General features: G+C 37.5%; 1 protein-coding gene and 1 non-coding gene across 6 annotated transcripts; both read left to right on the top strand.

Annotated features, from left to right (window-relative positions):
* Positions 1-1,848: 1,848 nt before the first annotated feature.
* On the top strand, positions 1,849-11,917 carry LOC112050417 (RNA-binding protein squid). Of its 5 annotated transcripts, XM_052883975.1 has the most exons (9): positions 1,977-2,082; positions 2,640-2,682; positions 3,049-3,089; positions 3,526-3,800; positions 4,046-4,177; positions 4,291-4,561; positions 6,716-6,778; positions 10,116-10,247; positions 11,300-11,917. In XM_052883975.1, the coding sequence occupies exons 4-8, from the start codon at positions 3,657-3,659 to the stop codon at positions 10,205-10,207; spliced, it is 702 nt and encodes a 233-aa protein (XP_052739935.1). In that variant the 5' UTR covers positions 1,977-2,082; positions 2,640-2,682; positions 3,049-3,089; positions 3,526-3,656; the 3' UTR covers positions 10,208-10,247; positions 11,300-11,917. The 5 variants fall into 5 exon arrangements, with proteins under 5 accessions (XP_023944460.1, XP_023944453.1, XP_023944468.1 ...); XM_024088692.2 differs by lacking the exon at positions 2,640-2,682 and having other exon boundaries at positions 1,849-2,082; positions 10,131-10,247; XM_024088685.2 differs by lacking the exon at positions 2,640-2,682 and having other exon boundaries at positions 1,849-2,082.
* Positions 3,389-3,455, top strand: LOC112050797 (small nucleolar RNA snR61/Z1/Z11). The gene has a single exon (XR_002887185.1). It is a non-coding gene; the product is annotated as a small nucleolar RNA snR61/Z1/Z11 (small nucleolar RNA).
* Positions 11,918-11,960: the final 43 nt, after the last annotated feature.

Genomic DNA, 11,960 nt, shown 5'->3' with positions numbered 1-11,960 from the left:
TTTAATATCATCGCGAAACTTCGACACTTCAGTGTAATGAAGCGAAAAATATAATACTAGTAGGGCTGTTGAAAGGAATTCTCGATTTATCGATATTTTTAAATATATCATTATCGAAGTTTAATACATCAAATAAAAAAAATATAGATATTTTTTCGATTTTTCGGCTTTGTTTAAAAAAAATTATATTCAGTATATTTATTAAAGAAACGAGAGTATTAAATTATAAAAAAAACTTTAAAAAATAAGTACATATTTACTAAACTTTACTATTTTACTATGTAAGTAGACTTTAAATGAGTAAATTAATATGAATAAACACGTGATTTTCCACTGCACTACAACACAATAGTTTTCCATTACCTTTATTTTTATCTTCGCTCATTGCTAATCCTTACCTTATTGTATAGATAAGTATCTCTTTATCCGTTTGTGGCATAAAGTAGATACTATTTGACGGTCTCCGTGGCGCAGTGGTAAGCGATATTTTATCAACAGTCCCTAAATAATAGCAGACGCCACTGTCTGGCGGTCTGATTTTGTCCGTAACATAGCTTTCTAGAAATTTAATAGATACTTCTCATCAAAAAAATCAAAACAATCTACCTCTTCCTACTTGTATACCTGTGAGTACCTACTTGCGTTCTGTTTTGTTTTTTTTTTTATAAAAAGTAAGTATATTTTGGAAGATGGTTTGGCGTTTGATGTGGTAGTATCATGGTAGCACAAACGCGTTTGCGAGTATGAACTGAACAACATGAGTATGAGCTGTAGGAGCATTAGCACGCAAGAAATGCATTGTTATAATATTATCAATATTGTTTTAGGAGTGATGATATCGGGAAGGCGTGTGACATTATCACCCTATTAATAAAAAGCCGTTGCTTTTATATTACTCTTCACAGCCAGACGATATTTTTTGTTTATATTTATGCTAATAAATTACGGGTTGCCGACCCTTTTTTATTGCTTGTTTTAAATACTAACGTACGTCTCTCTGTAAAACTTGCTTTATACAAAACCGTCATAATAAAATATTACTTTTAAACCATTGGTAAAGGCTGAGATGTTGCGCAAACGTATTCAAGATGAATACGTTTGCGCAACATCTCAGCCAAAAAAGTAAATCATTCAAAATTAGTAAATATATCAATACTTTGTCTCCTGGACGTTTTTTTCCGTTCGAAGATACAATATGAAACTTTACAGCAGTGGACGTGTATCAGTTGGTGATAATGACGATGTGTAGTGCTAGTGATAGAATCAAAAATATGTAATAAACATATACTAGGTATATACCTTAACAAAGGATAGAATCTACTTTAAAATAGTCCAAAAAAAAAACATTTCAAATTCAAATATACAACAAGAATAAAAATTAATAATATGAAGGTGGCAATACTAAAGGTAGGCAAAGACAATGTACTAATTTTCTAAAATTCTAGATTGCTATGAGATAAATTTTGAATCCATATTCTTTTATCTATAATTATGAATCTTTATTAAAAGATAACCTTAAAAAATTAGTAATATATTTTCATTTATTTTTATAGATTCACTTGGACCCAACCAAATGTTTTAATTTCTGAACGACTAAGTTCATTGTTCACTGCTTGGCGGTATTATTTTCTCAGTGTTGGTAAAATTATTGATTTTTCTTGCTTGTATCCCTTTCTCTTTCACTCTCACGAATCCTGGATGTTTTATCCTTGCTTATACCGGTGCGTGCCATTGACCTCATAGAGAGTACGCGCTTTTCATTGGTTGATGATGTAAATGTGTGAAAAAAAGTGGCGTCTCTTTGGCGTTTAGCCAACATAACGAAGCATTACGCGCCGACTCATCATACGCCCTCTTTCATTCTTCTGCATTTGGCATTCGGCGTTGAAGGTCGTGTAAAAAGACCTTAGGTTATAGTTATTACTTATTGTTACTTATAAGTCTATATTTAGTAATAATGGCAAATAACGATAATTTTGCACAAGATGTTACTGATAATCAAGTGAATGGTAATGGGGAGAATGGTGGTGGTGATGGCCAAGAACATAATAGTGCGGACGCCCCGGGACGCGATGACGACAGGTAAAGTTATATTTGTTTCAATTGTCATTAAAATATAAATTGTTTACGATAGTTGTAAAGTAAGACTATAAGTATCCAACTTTAAATTAGCTTATTGCGTTCTAAATTTATTTTTACAGTAATAAACGCTCGCCGCAATGGCGGCGTCGGTCCGGCATATTTTCATTATCGGCATTTCAATCTATTTTAATCCACAAGGTTTTTTCAAAATTTAATTGTTTTATCCTTGCAGTGGTTTCTCCGCGCATTAAATTAAGTCCTCGGTGTCGTAGTTTTCATTTCAGATTAAGTGCAGGTATACGAAAATAGTAAATTCATTTTGTAGCCGCTTGACGCAAAATGGCGTCCCACGCGCGTCACTCTTTCCCGCCGGCGCGATCCCGTTATCGATTTTTGCATCAAGTTTTTGCGTCGCATTAGTGGTTTCGGTCGAATGTTACGGTAACGGTCGGGCGTGGGCCGCCGAGCTACTTGCAAGATTTTAAATCGGCGGTAGAGCATCCTTGGCCGGCACCCGGCCCCTGGGGTCAGCTGACTAACGCCCTGTCTCTCTGCAGGTGTGAGCCTGCGCCGCCGCCGCCGCCGCCGCCGCACGCCATGGTATATATCCGCCAGGGCTCACACTAAGTACTCGACAAACTAGATTGTCCGGGCCACTTAACTTTGGGCCACTCACTCTTGCCAATTTCAAATCTTGCGTTCACTGTAACATTGTTATCATTTCTCGTTGTCTTGATTAAATTTGCAGTTGTAATTTTTGTAACTTACAGGTATTCTGAATTTGTTTTGCTGCAGTGCTTGGAGTTTGTTGTTTTTAACAAAAAAAAAAAGTAGCTGTAAAGTACTGTAAACAAGTACTGCATAGTGTTAATGTTAAATTGTAATTTAAGTCAGGTCCTTTATACATAGAGGCAATTCAATGTTATTGTATTCATATATTGATTATTTCTTGATGTGTGCTTACAGAAAACTTTTTGTTGGAGGCCTGAGCTGGGAAACCACAGATAGTGAGTTTTTGTTTATTTATCTTTAATAAAAGCAAGTTTACTGTTTGACTTTTATAATTAGATTATTTGTATCACTGACGTGTTTATACACGGAAAACATTTATTCTGGCAACTTTATTGCAGGAGATTAATTTCCTTATTATCATTAATTATTATAACTTTTAAACTCCCTAAGTCTCTCATAAGTTGCAGTTCTAGTATCATAATACTAGTAATCACAAGATACTTCAGTATTCAATAAGTCAATTGAGTTTTAGTATATTTTGCATAATGATTTGTTAACGAAAATACTTGTCCCATTGCAATGATGATCATTTCAGTTCTGCTTCTGAAACTATTGAAGAAAATATACCAATTAGCTGATGTAAACATGCTCTATAAATATTATGTAAATAGTTCAACAACTGTAGGAATAACAAGTTCATTTTGTTTGCAGAGGAATTGCGTGATCACTTTAGTGCCTATGGTGAAATTGAAAGCATCAATGTCAAGACAGACCCCAACACAGGCAGATCACGGGGATTCGCCTTCATCGTGTTCAAGGCACCAGATTCCATAGACAAGGTCATGGCTGCCGGAGACCACACCATCAACAACAAGAAAGTTGACCCCAAAAAAGCAAAAGCCAGACATGGGAAAATATTTGTAGGAGGCTTAAGCAGTGAAATCTCAGATGATGAAATCAAAAATTTCTTCAACAATTTTGGAACAGTAAGTATCTATATGATAGTACAAAACTTAGGACATAAATAATAGTGACACTATTAAAATTACTAATTATTATGTTGACATAACTAAATTAGTATGTTTTCTATGATGAAAATTCCGGTTATGGTGAGATGTTAAATCTTGAATGCCAGTGAGGAATAATCCGGGCCACTGAAGTATTTTAAATATTATAGAAGTTTATGAAGAAAGTAGGAGGAAGCTTATGTTTATATATTTAATTTTTACAGGTCATAGACATTGAGATGCCTTTTGATAAGACCAAGAATCAAAGAAAAGGTTTCTGTTTCATCACCTTTGAATCTGAGCAGGTTGTCAATGAACTGCTGAAAACACCCAAGCAGACTATTGGTGGCAAGGAGGTTGGTATTTGTCAACATCATTCCTAAAATTAAAAATTATAATAATAATTTAGTTTTTGCTGAACTAAATGATTATATTTTATATTGTTAATTTTTAATATTTTTCCCATCAGGTCGATGTTAAGAGGGCGACACCAAAGCCAGACGGCCCCGGAGGAATGGGTAGCCGGGGAGGCGGTCGCGGGGGTCGGGGCGCGAGGGGCGGTCGCGGGGGCCGTGGGGGTTACGGCGGCCAAGGCGCGTGGGGCAACCAGGGCTACGGCGGCTACGGCTACGGCCAGGGCGGATACGGCGGCGGGTACGACGGATACGGCTACGGCGGATACGGATACGACGGCTACGGAGGATACGGCGGATACGATTACTCCGGCTATCCCAATTACGGTAAACGCGGCAAGCAGCACTAGTAAGCTAGCATCGCTGGCTGCTCACCGACACATTACCTCGACTGATGTTACCTGATCTAGAATGTAAACGTAGAGTAAGGCGGCGGGCGCGCGGCGCAGCGTCCGGCCGCGCGTCCGCCGCGCTAGGTTGGCGTCCGGCGCAGCGTCCGGCCGCGCGCCCGCCGCGCTAGGTTAGCGTCCGGGGAGCCCTCCGTCCTGTGATACTCCTCGCCGTGTGCAGCGATCGATAGGGAGATGTCGACGTCGCGTGAACCTTAGATGTATGTCTTAGTGCGTAGAAAATATTTATTTTTCTATTATAACTGCGTATTTACATTGATATTCTATCGAGATAATGTGTAGTGAATGTTGTCGGGGCGACAGTTTCTGATTGTTGATTTAATATTTTTTGTGTAATCGGCCTGACCTGAGATCATTTAATTATTAGCGTATCATACTTCTGAAGAACATACTATTTGCCTTAGTTAATTTCCACTGATTTGCATCACTGAGCTGCCCGTCTGTATCCATAGCGGAGTAGCGAGTGCCCACGCAGCTATCGATCACTCTTTATCATTGTTTCACTAGGTACTATGTTTGTACATATATGTTACCGCCTTATGTTTTATAAGCGTTTATTTGTAATACCACTTTTGACATATGTAGCAATGTCGCTCGAGTTTTATTTTTTGGTATTTTTTTATTTTACCTATTAACGCTCTCGCTACATGCTACATCTGGGTAAATGGGGTAATATATGGAGAGACATTGTGAAAGTGATAAAGATATGATGAAGCTTTTGAATAAAGCACTGTTACCAAAAAAATCAATGTGTTTCCATATATACCTCGCCTATCCCGCTCACCCCCCCTCCACACCACCACTAACATCGCATGGCTCTTACATTGATGGGACTGCACTCTGCTGCCTGTTACTAGTAGAATCAATATCTCAATCACCAAAATAGTTTGAAAAGTAAGCAATACTTTCTCATTTATTTGAATGCATCACTATTATAATTCATGCCAATAAGATTTGATTACATTTCAATAATTTTTTTATCGCTTATCTTAAAATTAAATAATTACGATAACCAATCTTATATTAGTCATCATTAGAAATTTTTATCAGTTTGCTCAGATATTCAAAGGATATAATATATATGAGAAAAAAATGTTAATTTATGATAAAGCTTGAAGTTAGTTTCAATAGACAAACGTGCTCTAAATACGATGTAGGTAGGTATTGTATAGTAAAAAGGCGCTGCCAAAGAGATGCTGAATTAGTTTTCCGTGAGTACATGAAAGAACATTTGGATGCCCTATACGACGCAATGCAATTTAGTGAAATCAAAGTTTATAGCTATTCTTATTTTTCATACTATAAACAAATACAATTCTACATTACTGTATATTTCTAGTGTTCATATTGACATTAATTGTATTTGTGTGAGATTTGATTTGACTACGTCGCGATGTGCGTATTAACGATAGGGTTGGGTAGTCTTGCTTAGGTATAGTAGTTTGCAATGAAGTGGTTAGTTACTTCAATGCTCAAAGAAATTGTTCGCTCTTTTAGTTCAGGCTTCTGCCTTATATAATAAAAATATAGATGGTTTGCATGGGATTTTTGATACTTCTCATATTTTTTTTTGCATTATGAACCAATAGGCGAACTAAACACCAAACATAGAAATTTCAGTACAAAGGCGATAGAATATAGAAATCTCAATACCAAGGCGATAGAAATGGCGTAAATATATATGTCGCTCCGTGGTTGACATTTACAAAATTTAAGAAAAACTACCCTGTAATCAACTGTATTGGAGCTAAATTGGATTTTCGAGTGCCCTTGTATAAAAATCAAACTGCATAGTTTTGCACCCTCAAGGTATATACTAGGACACTAGCGTCAAGGTACAAGCCGCGACACTATCTGTATATTGTATTGGATTTTCGATGATGTCATTTCTAACGCCATGTTATTATTTAAATACTGGGGGCAGGGGATCTGGGAACTAGGGATCGTCTGTAGGGGCTTTCTAACGACCTAGTTGGCGAAGTACGCAAGACTAGAGCCGGGGTCATGACGGTTTGGCTGCGGTGAAGAAGCGCGTAATGGCTGAAGACTAATGGCTTTGTGTTGCGGGCAGACTACGGCGGGTACGGAGGGTACGAGGGCGGCTACGGCGCACGCGCGGCTCCTCGCGGGAAAGGTACTGCCGTCCTCACCCAACCCCACCCTACCCCATTGTGACTCACAGGTTGCACTCTCGGCTGAGAATCTCTCCATAGCCTTAATAGTATCTTTCATTTTGAAGTAGATGGATGATTTTGCTGAACGCTGATTCACATGGGTGCTAATTGTATATCGATAATTGTTACTAAACTGCTACCGTTTATCACTAGGTGGGGCTCTGTGAAGAAAACTAAAATTTAGATTGCTTACATATTACATAGATTGTATTTTACCAACAATGGTTTGACGCAGTTCCTGTTGAAAATTTAAACAAATTATTGTAATTTTTCCGTTATCCTATATAAAGTCCCACGTTTTTCTTTCACCGATGTCATATACAGCAAACTTTTTGCCCGCTTGAAATTCAGTTTTTTATTACAAATCCCGCAGGAACTGTATTTTTCCGGGGTTTTCTTGGGTCCAATCAAAGGTCCAATTCATAATACTAAATTTCATGAAAATTTGTTCAGCGACTTAGCTGTCAAAAGTAACAGACTGACTGACTTTCGCAGTTATAATAACAGTAAATTGATAAGTTCTGGATTAGCGATTAGAATGACATTTAAATGGATTTAAATGAATGGCTGTTTCGAGAAATTCTCGTCGAGAGTGCGATATATTTTTCCTATTGTATTCGCAACGAACGTTTTGGGGCCGCTCTGATTGTTTATAATTTATAAATAAATGCTCAAGTAAAAGATCTACCGTGCACAACTTTACATCTGTGAAGTCACTTGAGTAACCAAAACGTTTGATTTTAGTATAGTTGTCTATAAGCACCTGTTTGTATAGATGTAGTGTTGCAATTAACGTCGCATGTACTTGTCGCTCGTTAATCAATAATTAGGTGGCATTCGCACTAAACAAGAGTCATGTATAAATTAGTTGTTCCGTTGACAGTCCATAGTAGTGTTGTGTGAATCATCATACTTCGTTTCATGTAGGATGGTGCGGGTGACAGTTCGTTTCACTCTTGAAAGTTTGCCGCGATTCGCGATAATAGTACGTATTATGAACGTTACACAGGCGACTGTCACCGTACCCATGCTATCTAAAAAAAAACTATCATTACCATCTTATGTGAGGTTACACTCTAACGGTCATATTTATAAACATTGATTAAAATTTAGGCACCGAACTACAAAGTGAACTTCAAATAGATTACGTGATTAGATCCATAGGTGTATATGTCCGTAAATCTACTGACAGTGTACACTTAACGACAACTTTAGAGGATAATAAGGATTGGGCCAGCGCGGTGCACTTAACCCCCTGTCATTCTGAATGGAGACTTGAGCTCAGCAGTGAGCCGAATATGGGTTGAAAATGATGATCTAGACATTGGTTTTGAGCACTATATCAAAGTGCTACACGTTTATTATGAAAAAGGAAACAAATGATGTTTACGAAAGGTGTTTTGTTGAAAATAGTTAACGTTCACATCAAGTTATCGAATTCTTTCAGTGGTGGTTCCACATGGTAACGCAACTTTCCCTACTAGCGGACGCCCGCAACTTCGCGTGAAATTCAGTTTTTCACAAATCACGCGGGAACCATGGATTTTTTTTGATAGCTACTTATCTTTACTAGATAGATTACTCAATAACCTCTCGCATTAAAATCAGTCTAGCCTTTCGAAAGATTAGTCTGGACCGACAGTCAAAAATTTATATTTAAAAAAGTTATTTTATGTGTGTTTACTTGGAAAAAAGCAGTTGTTTTGAAATCACAGAAAGACACTCTTTATATGTATTGATTTTGTTTGAAAAATAAGATTGATGAGTCTGAGCCTGAGGTGGCCACACCTTTGATTTTATAACAGCTAATAGCTTGCAACCCCATGCTCCTACCAGTGCTGTAGTTAATTCAGAAATATAAAAATCTTAGATTTTGTGGCCATGACTAAACAAGTGTTTTTTAGTCATCTGTGCATATTTTGAACAAATTAGTTCTTTTTTCAGCAACAGGTTTTTGTCAGGTCTTTAAGTACACATTCAAACCTTTCAGCCTTAAAGTTATCTGGTCATGAAGCTTATTTTCTGGTGCCTGAGGAAATGGTTTTTATGATTCTTATGGTTGTTATAATTCTAATTTTATGGTTTTTATAATTCTTAGAAAATGTGAAAAATTTGCTTTACCTTGGATAACTGAGGTTTTTGTTGCCTGGTACCTCACATAGCCACCAACTCCCTATATGCTACCATCCCTTCTCTCATGTAGGCGCATGGGCTGACAAAATTTTAACTTAAAATATGATGTAGGTCTAGTCGTCATAGCCTAAGCGGCACTAATATTGTCTGTAAATTAAAATAATGAATGTAACGAGATCTACAATGGAAATTATGTAGAAGGTTGCATTACAGTGTTTTATTGGCTGCAAACTGGTATCTAGAGAAACTTCTGACCTTATTTATTGAAAACTGGCTACCCCCTTATATGGGTGTAACCTCCCATTAACTGTCGTAGCATGGTGTTTAGTGTTAATTTTTTAATTCATCATTTTATGTACGTATTAGTTAATTAGCCTGTCATTGTTCTGCTTACACATTTTGTTAATTTGCAAGTTATTAGTTATTATGCAAGTTAGATTAACTATAACTATTTTGTTTTTTTTTCATATCATGTAAAGATATGCTTGCACTTACTATGATGGGCTTTTAGGCTATTGTTTTTTAAAATATGAAATTCTTTATTCAAAATTAACTCGGTCCTGGACGCAAAATTACACAAAAACATTTAGCAACTGAGAAGAAATATTATTATGTATGACGATGTATTATTTTGGCTTTAAATAAAAAGGTTTTGATAAACCAGTTGTTCAGAGTTCAATATCTTGTGGTTTTCCCGTTAACGTGTAAGCGTACCGTTACTTTAACTCGCATGACTAACACTTCAACCGGTTTTATTTTAACCGTAGCTGTATTGCGAAACTTGTGATTGATTATGTAATTATTAAAATTGAAATTGCAATTTTGAGATTCGCTGGTATTACTATAAAAAAGGATTGTTACTTATTTTGAAAAAAAATTAAAAATGAACACTGTCAGCCAATCTGAAAGATATATTTTTGCACTTGAGTTGATCGCACTTTGGAGGAGTATTTTTTTCAAAAATAACAGCTTCAGATAGCCTGAACAGAAAAAATATGAATCCTCGACAACTATAAGTGTTGTGGTGGTCCCAGGACAGGCTCTTGAATTTTTGTGTATATTTCTGATTAGGCTAAATGAAAAATTGTATTGCTTTAGTGCGGTCAACTGAAAGTTAAGCAATAGACGCGGCTGCATGTGTTAGTTTTTGTGTTGTTTCAACAGTCTCTGATGTTGCAGCTGGCTACCAGGGTGGCAAGCAGCGCGGCGGCACCGGCGGCGGCGGTCGCGCCAACCAGAGGCACCAGCCCTATTAACTACAAAACAGTACCTGCCGAAAGTCATCTCAGTCCAATAGTAAGTTGATAAGATTTAAGTTCTTGACGACCTTTGTGGCGCAGTGGTATGCGCGGTGGATTTACAAAAACGGAGGTCCTGGGTTTGATCCCCGGCTGGGCCGATTGAGATTTTCTTAATTGGTCCAGGTCTGGCTGGTGGGAGGCTTCGGCCGTGACTAGTTACCACCCTACCGGCAAAGACGTACCGAAAAGCGATTTAGCATTCCGGTACGATGTCGTGTAGAAACCGAAAAGGGGTGCGGATTTTCATCCTCCTAACAAGTTAGCCCTTTTTTTTATTTAGAATTGACATGTTTTGCTTAAAAGAATAATATTAGATTTATGATGAATACTGTTTTTGAAATTACTTGTATATTATTGGAAATAAAGGCTTTATTATTATTATTATTATTAACAAGTTAGCCCGCTACCATCTTAGACTGCATCATCACTTACCATCAGGTGAGATTGTAGTCAAGGGCTAACTTGTAAAGAATAAGTCTTGAGTAACGACGTGTTGAGATTTCGGATTCCGTGGCGCACGAAACGAATTGTCAGAGCGGGGGACACACGATGCGTTGTGGTGTCGCTGCGTCATCTTAGATAGAAATATCTGTGGCACGATGCGCTCCAGCGCCGCACTGGACTTGCAACCACCGAGACGAAATGGAGAGGGGTGAATGCGTTGCAACGTCAGAGCGGAACCGCTCAGTTGATTCGTCAAAGGATTTACAGACTGTCCAACGATGCTACGGTGCCGCTGCGAAATAACAACGTTGCGGCGCCGCACCGCTCGTGTGCCCCCGCTCTAAGAAACGTCAACGAATCGGCTCATGTATTCATGACAGTAAAACTTATCGAATGTTTGTTTCGTTTGCTGTGGGATACTACACTGATATGCTGATGTACTAATTAATGCTTGAACAGTGTAAAACGGAAGTCTATTTATATAAATAATTTTAAGTAGAAGAGAGATGATGCAATTTGGCATTTTCTTTAGTTGAATCAGCTTGCAAATTGATTTTCGTTCGCAGGTTTCTGTGTATTAATGAAAGATTTTGCTTGTTTCAGGTTAAGTGATCGGTCATGCGCGTCCCCCGCGCCCGCGCCCCGCGAGCGCCGCGCCGGGGACGTGACATTCCATTCCACATAATTAATTTAAGAAATCTTTTTAAGAAAAATTTTTTAAGGATAAAATAAATAGTACGTCATATGTGACGTGGCCCGCAGCCGGAGCGGTCTTTCATAATATTAAAATAATATAGTAATGATTTATAGATAACTTGAGTATTATTGCTGATTAGAATCAATTTTGACATTCTTAGTATCAAAATCTTACCTTTTTGAACTGATTGTTAGAAGTAATAATTATACAGAGCTTAACGTTAGAATAAAATAGTGGTGTCCGTGTCCCCGCCAGAGTGTGCGTCCGTGCGTGAATGCGTTGAGTGTGTGCGTGCCCCTACATTCTGCGTTGATTGTTCTGGATCTCATTGCAGAAAATGTTGTAGATTTGTAATTTTTAATTTTGGTAATCATGCAAGGAAATCAAGAATCATGTATTTTTTACAAACTAGTTGTTTCTTCCACTGTGTAGGGATGAAATTAGAGAATAAGTACTCGGACATGAACAAACTTCTGAAGATATACGAGTTATGTATGTCGAAATAAACAAATATGTAAATAAAATGTTGACTTTTTGTCTGACTTGGTTAATTTCCCGACTGCTTTT

This window comes from Bicyclus anynana, chromosome 10 (genome assembly GCF_947172395.1).
Source record: "Bicyclus anynana chromosome 10, ilBicAnyn1.1, whole genome shotgun sequence".
In the NCBI taxonomy this organism is placed as follows: domain Eukaryota; kingdom Metazoa; phylum Arthropoda; class Insecta; order Lepidoptera; family Nymphalidae; genus Bicyclus; species Bicyclus anynana.
This window is presented reverse-complemented; position numbering and strand designations above follow the sequence as displayed.

Coding starts and splice junctions, on each gene's coding strand:
- LOC112050417 (XM_024088685.2), top strand. CDS start 1,958: ATGGCAAATAACGATAATTTTGCACAAGATGTTACTGATAATCAAGTG. Junction 4,562..6,715: donor CTCCGGCTATCCCAATTACG/GTAAACGCGGCA, acceptor TGTTGCGGGCAG/ACTACGGCGGGTACGGAGGG. Junction 6,779..10,115: donor CGCGGCTCCTCGCGGGAAAG/GTACTGCCGTCC, acceptor TTGTTTCAACAG/TCTCTGATGTTGCAGCTGGC.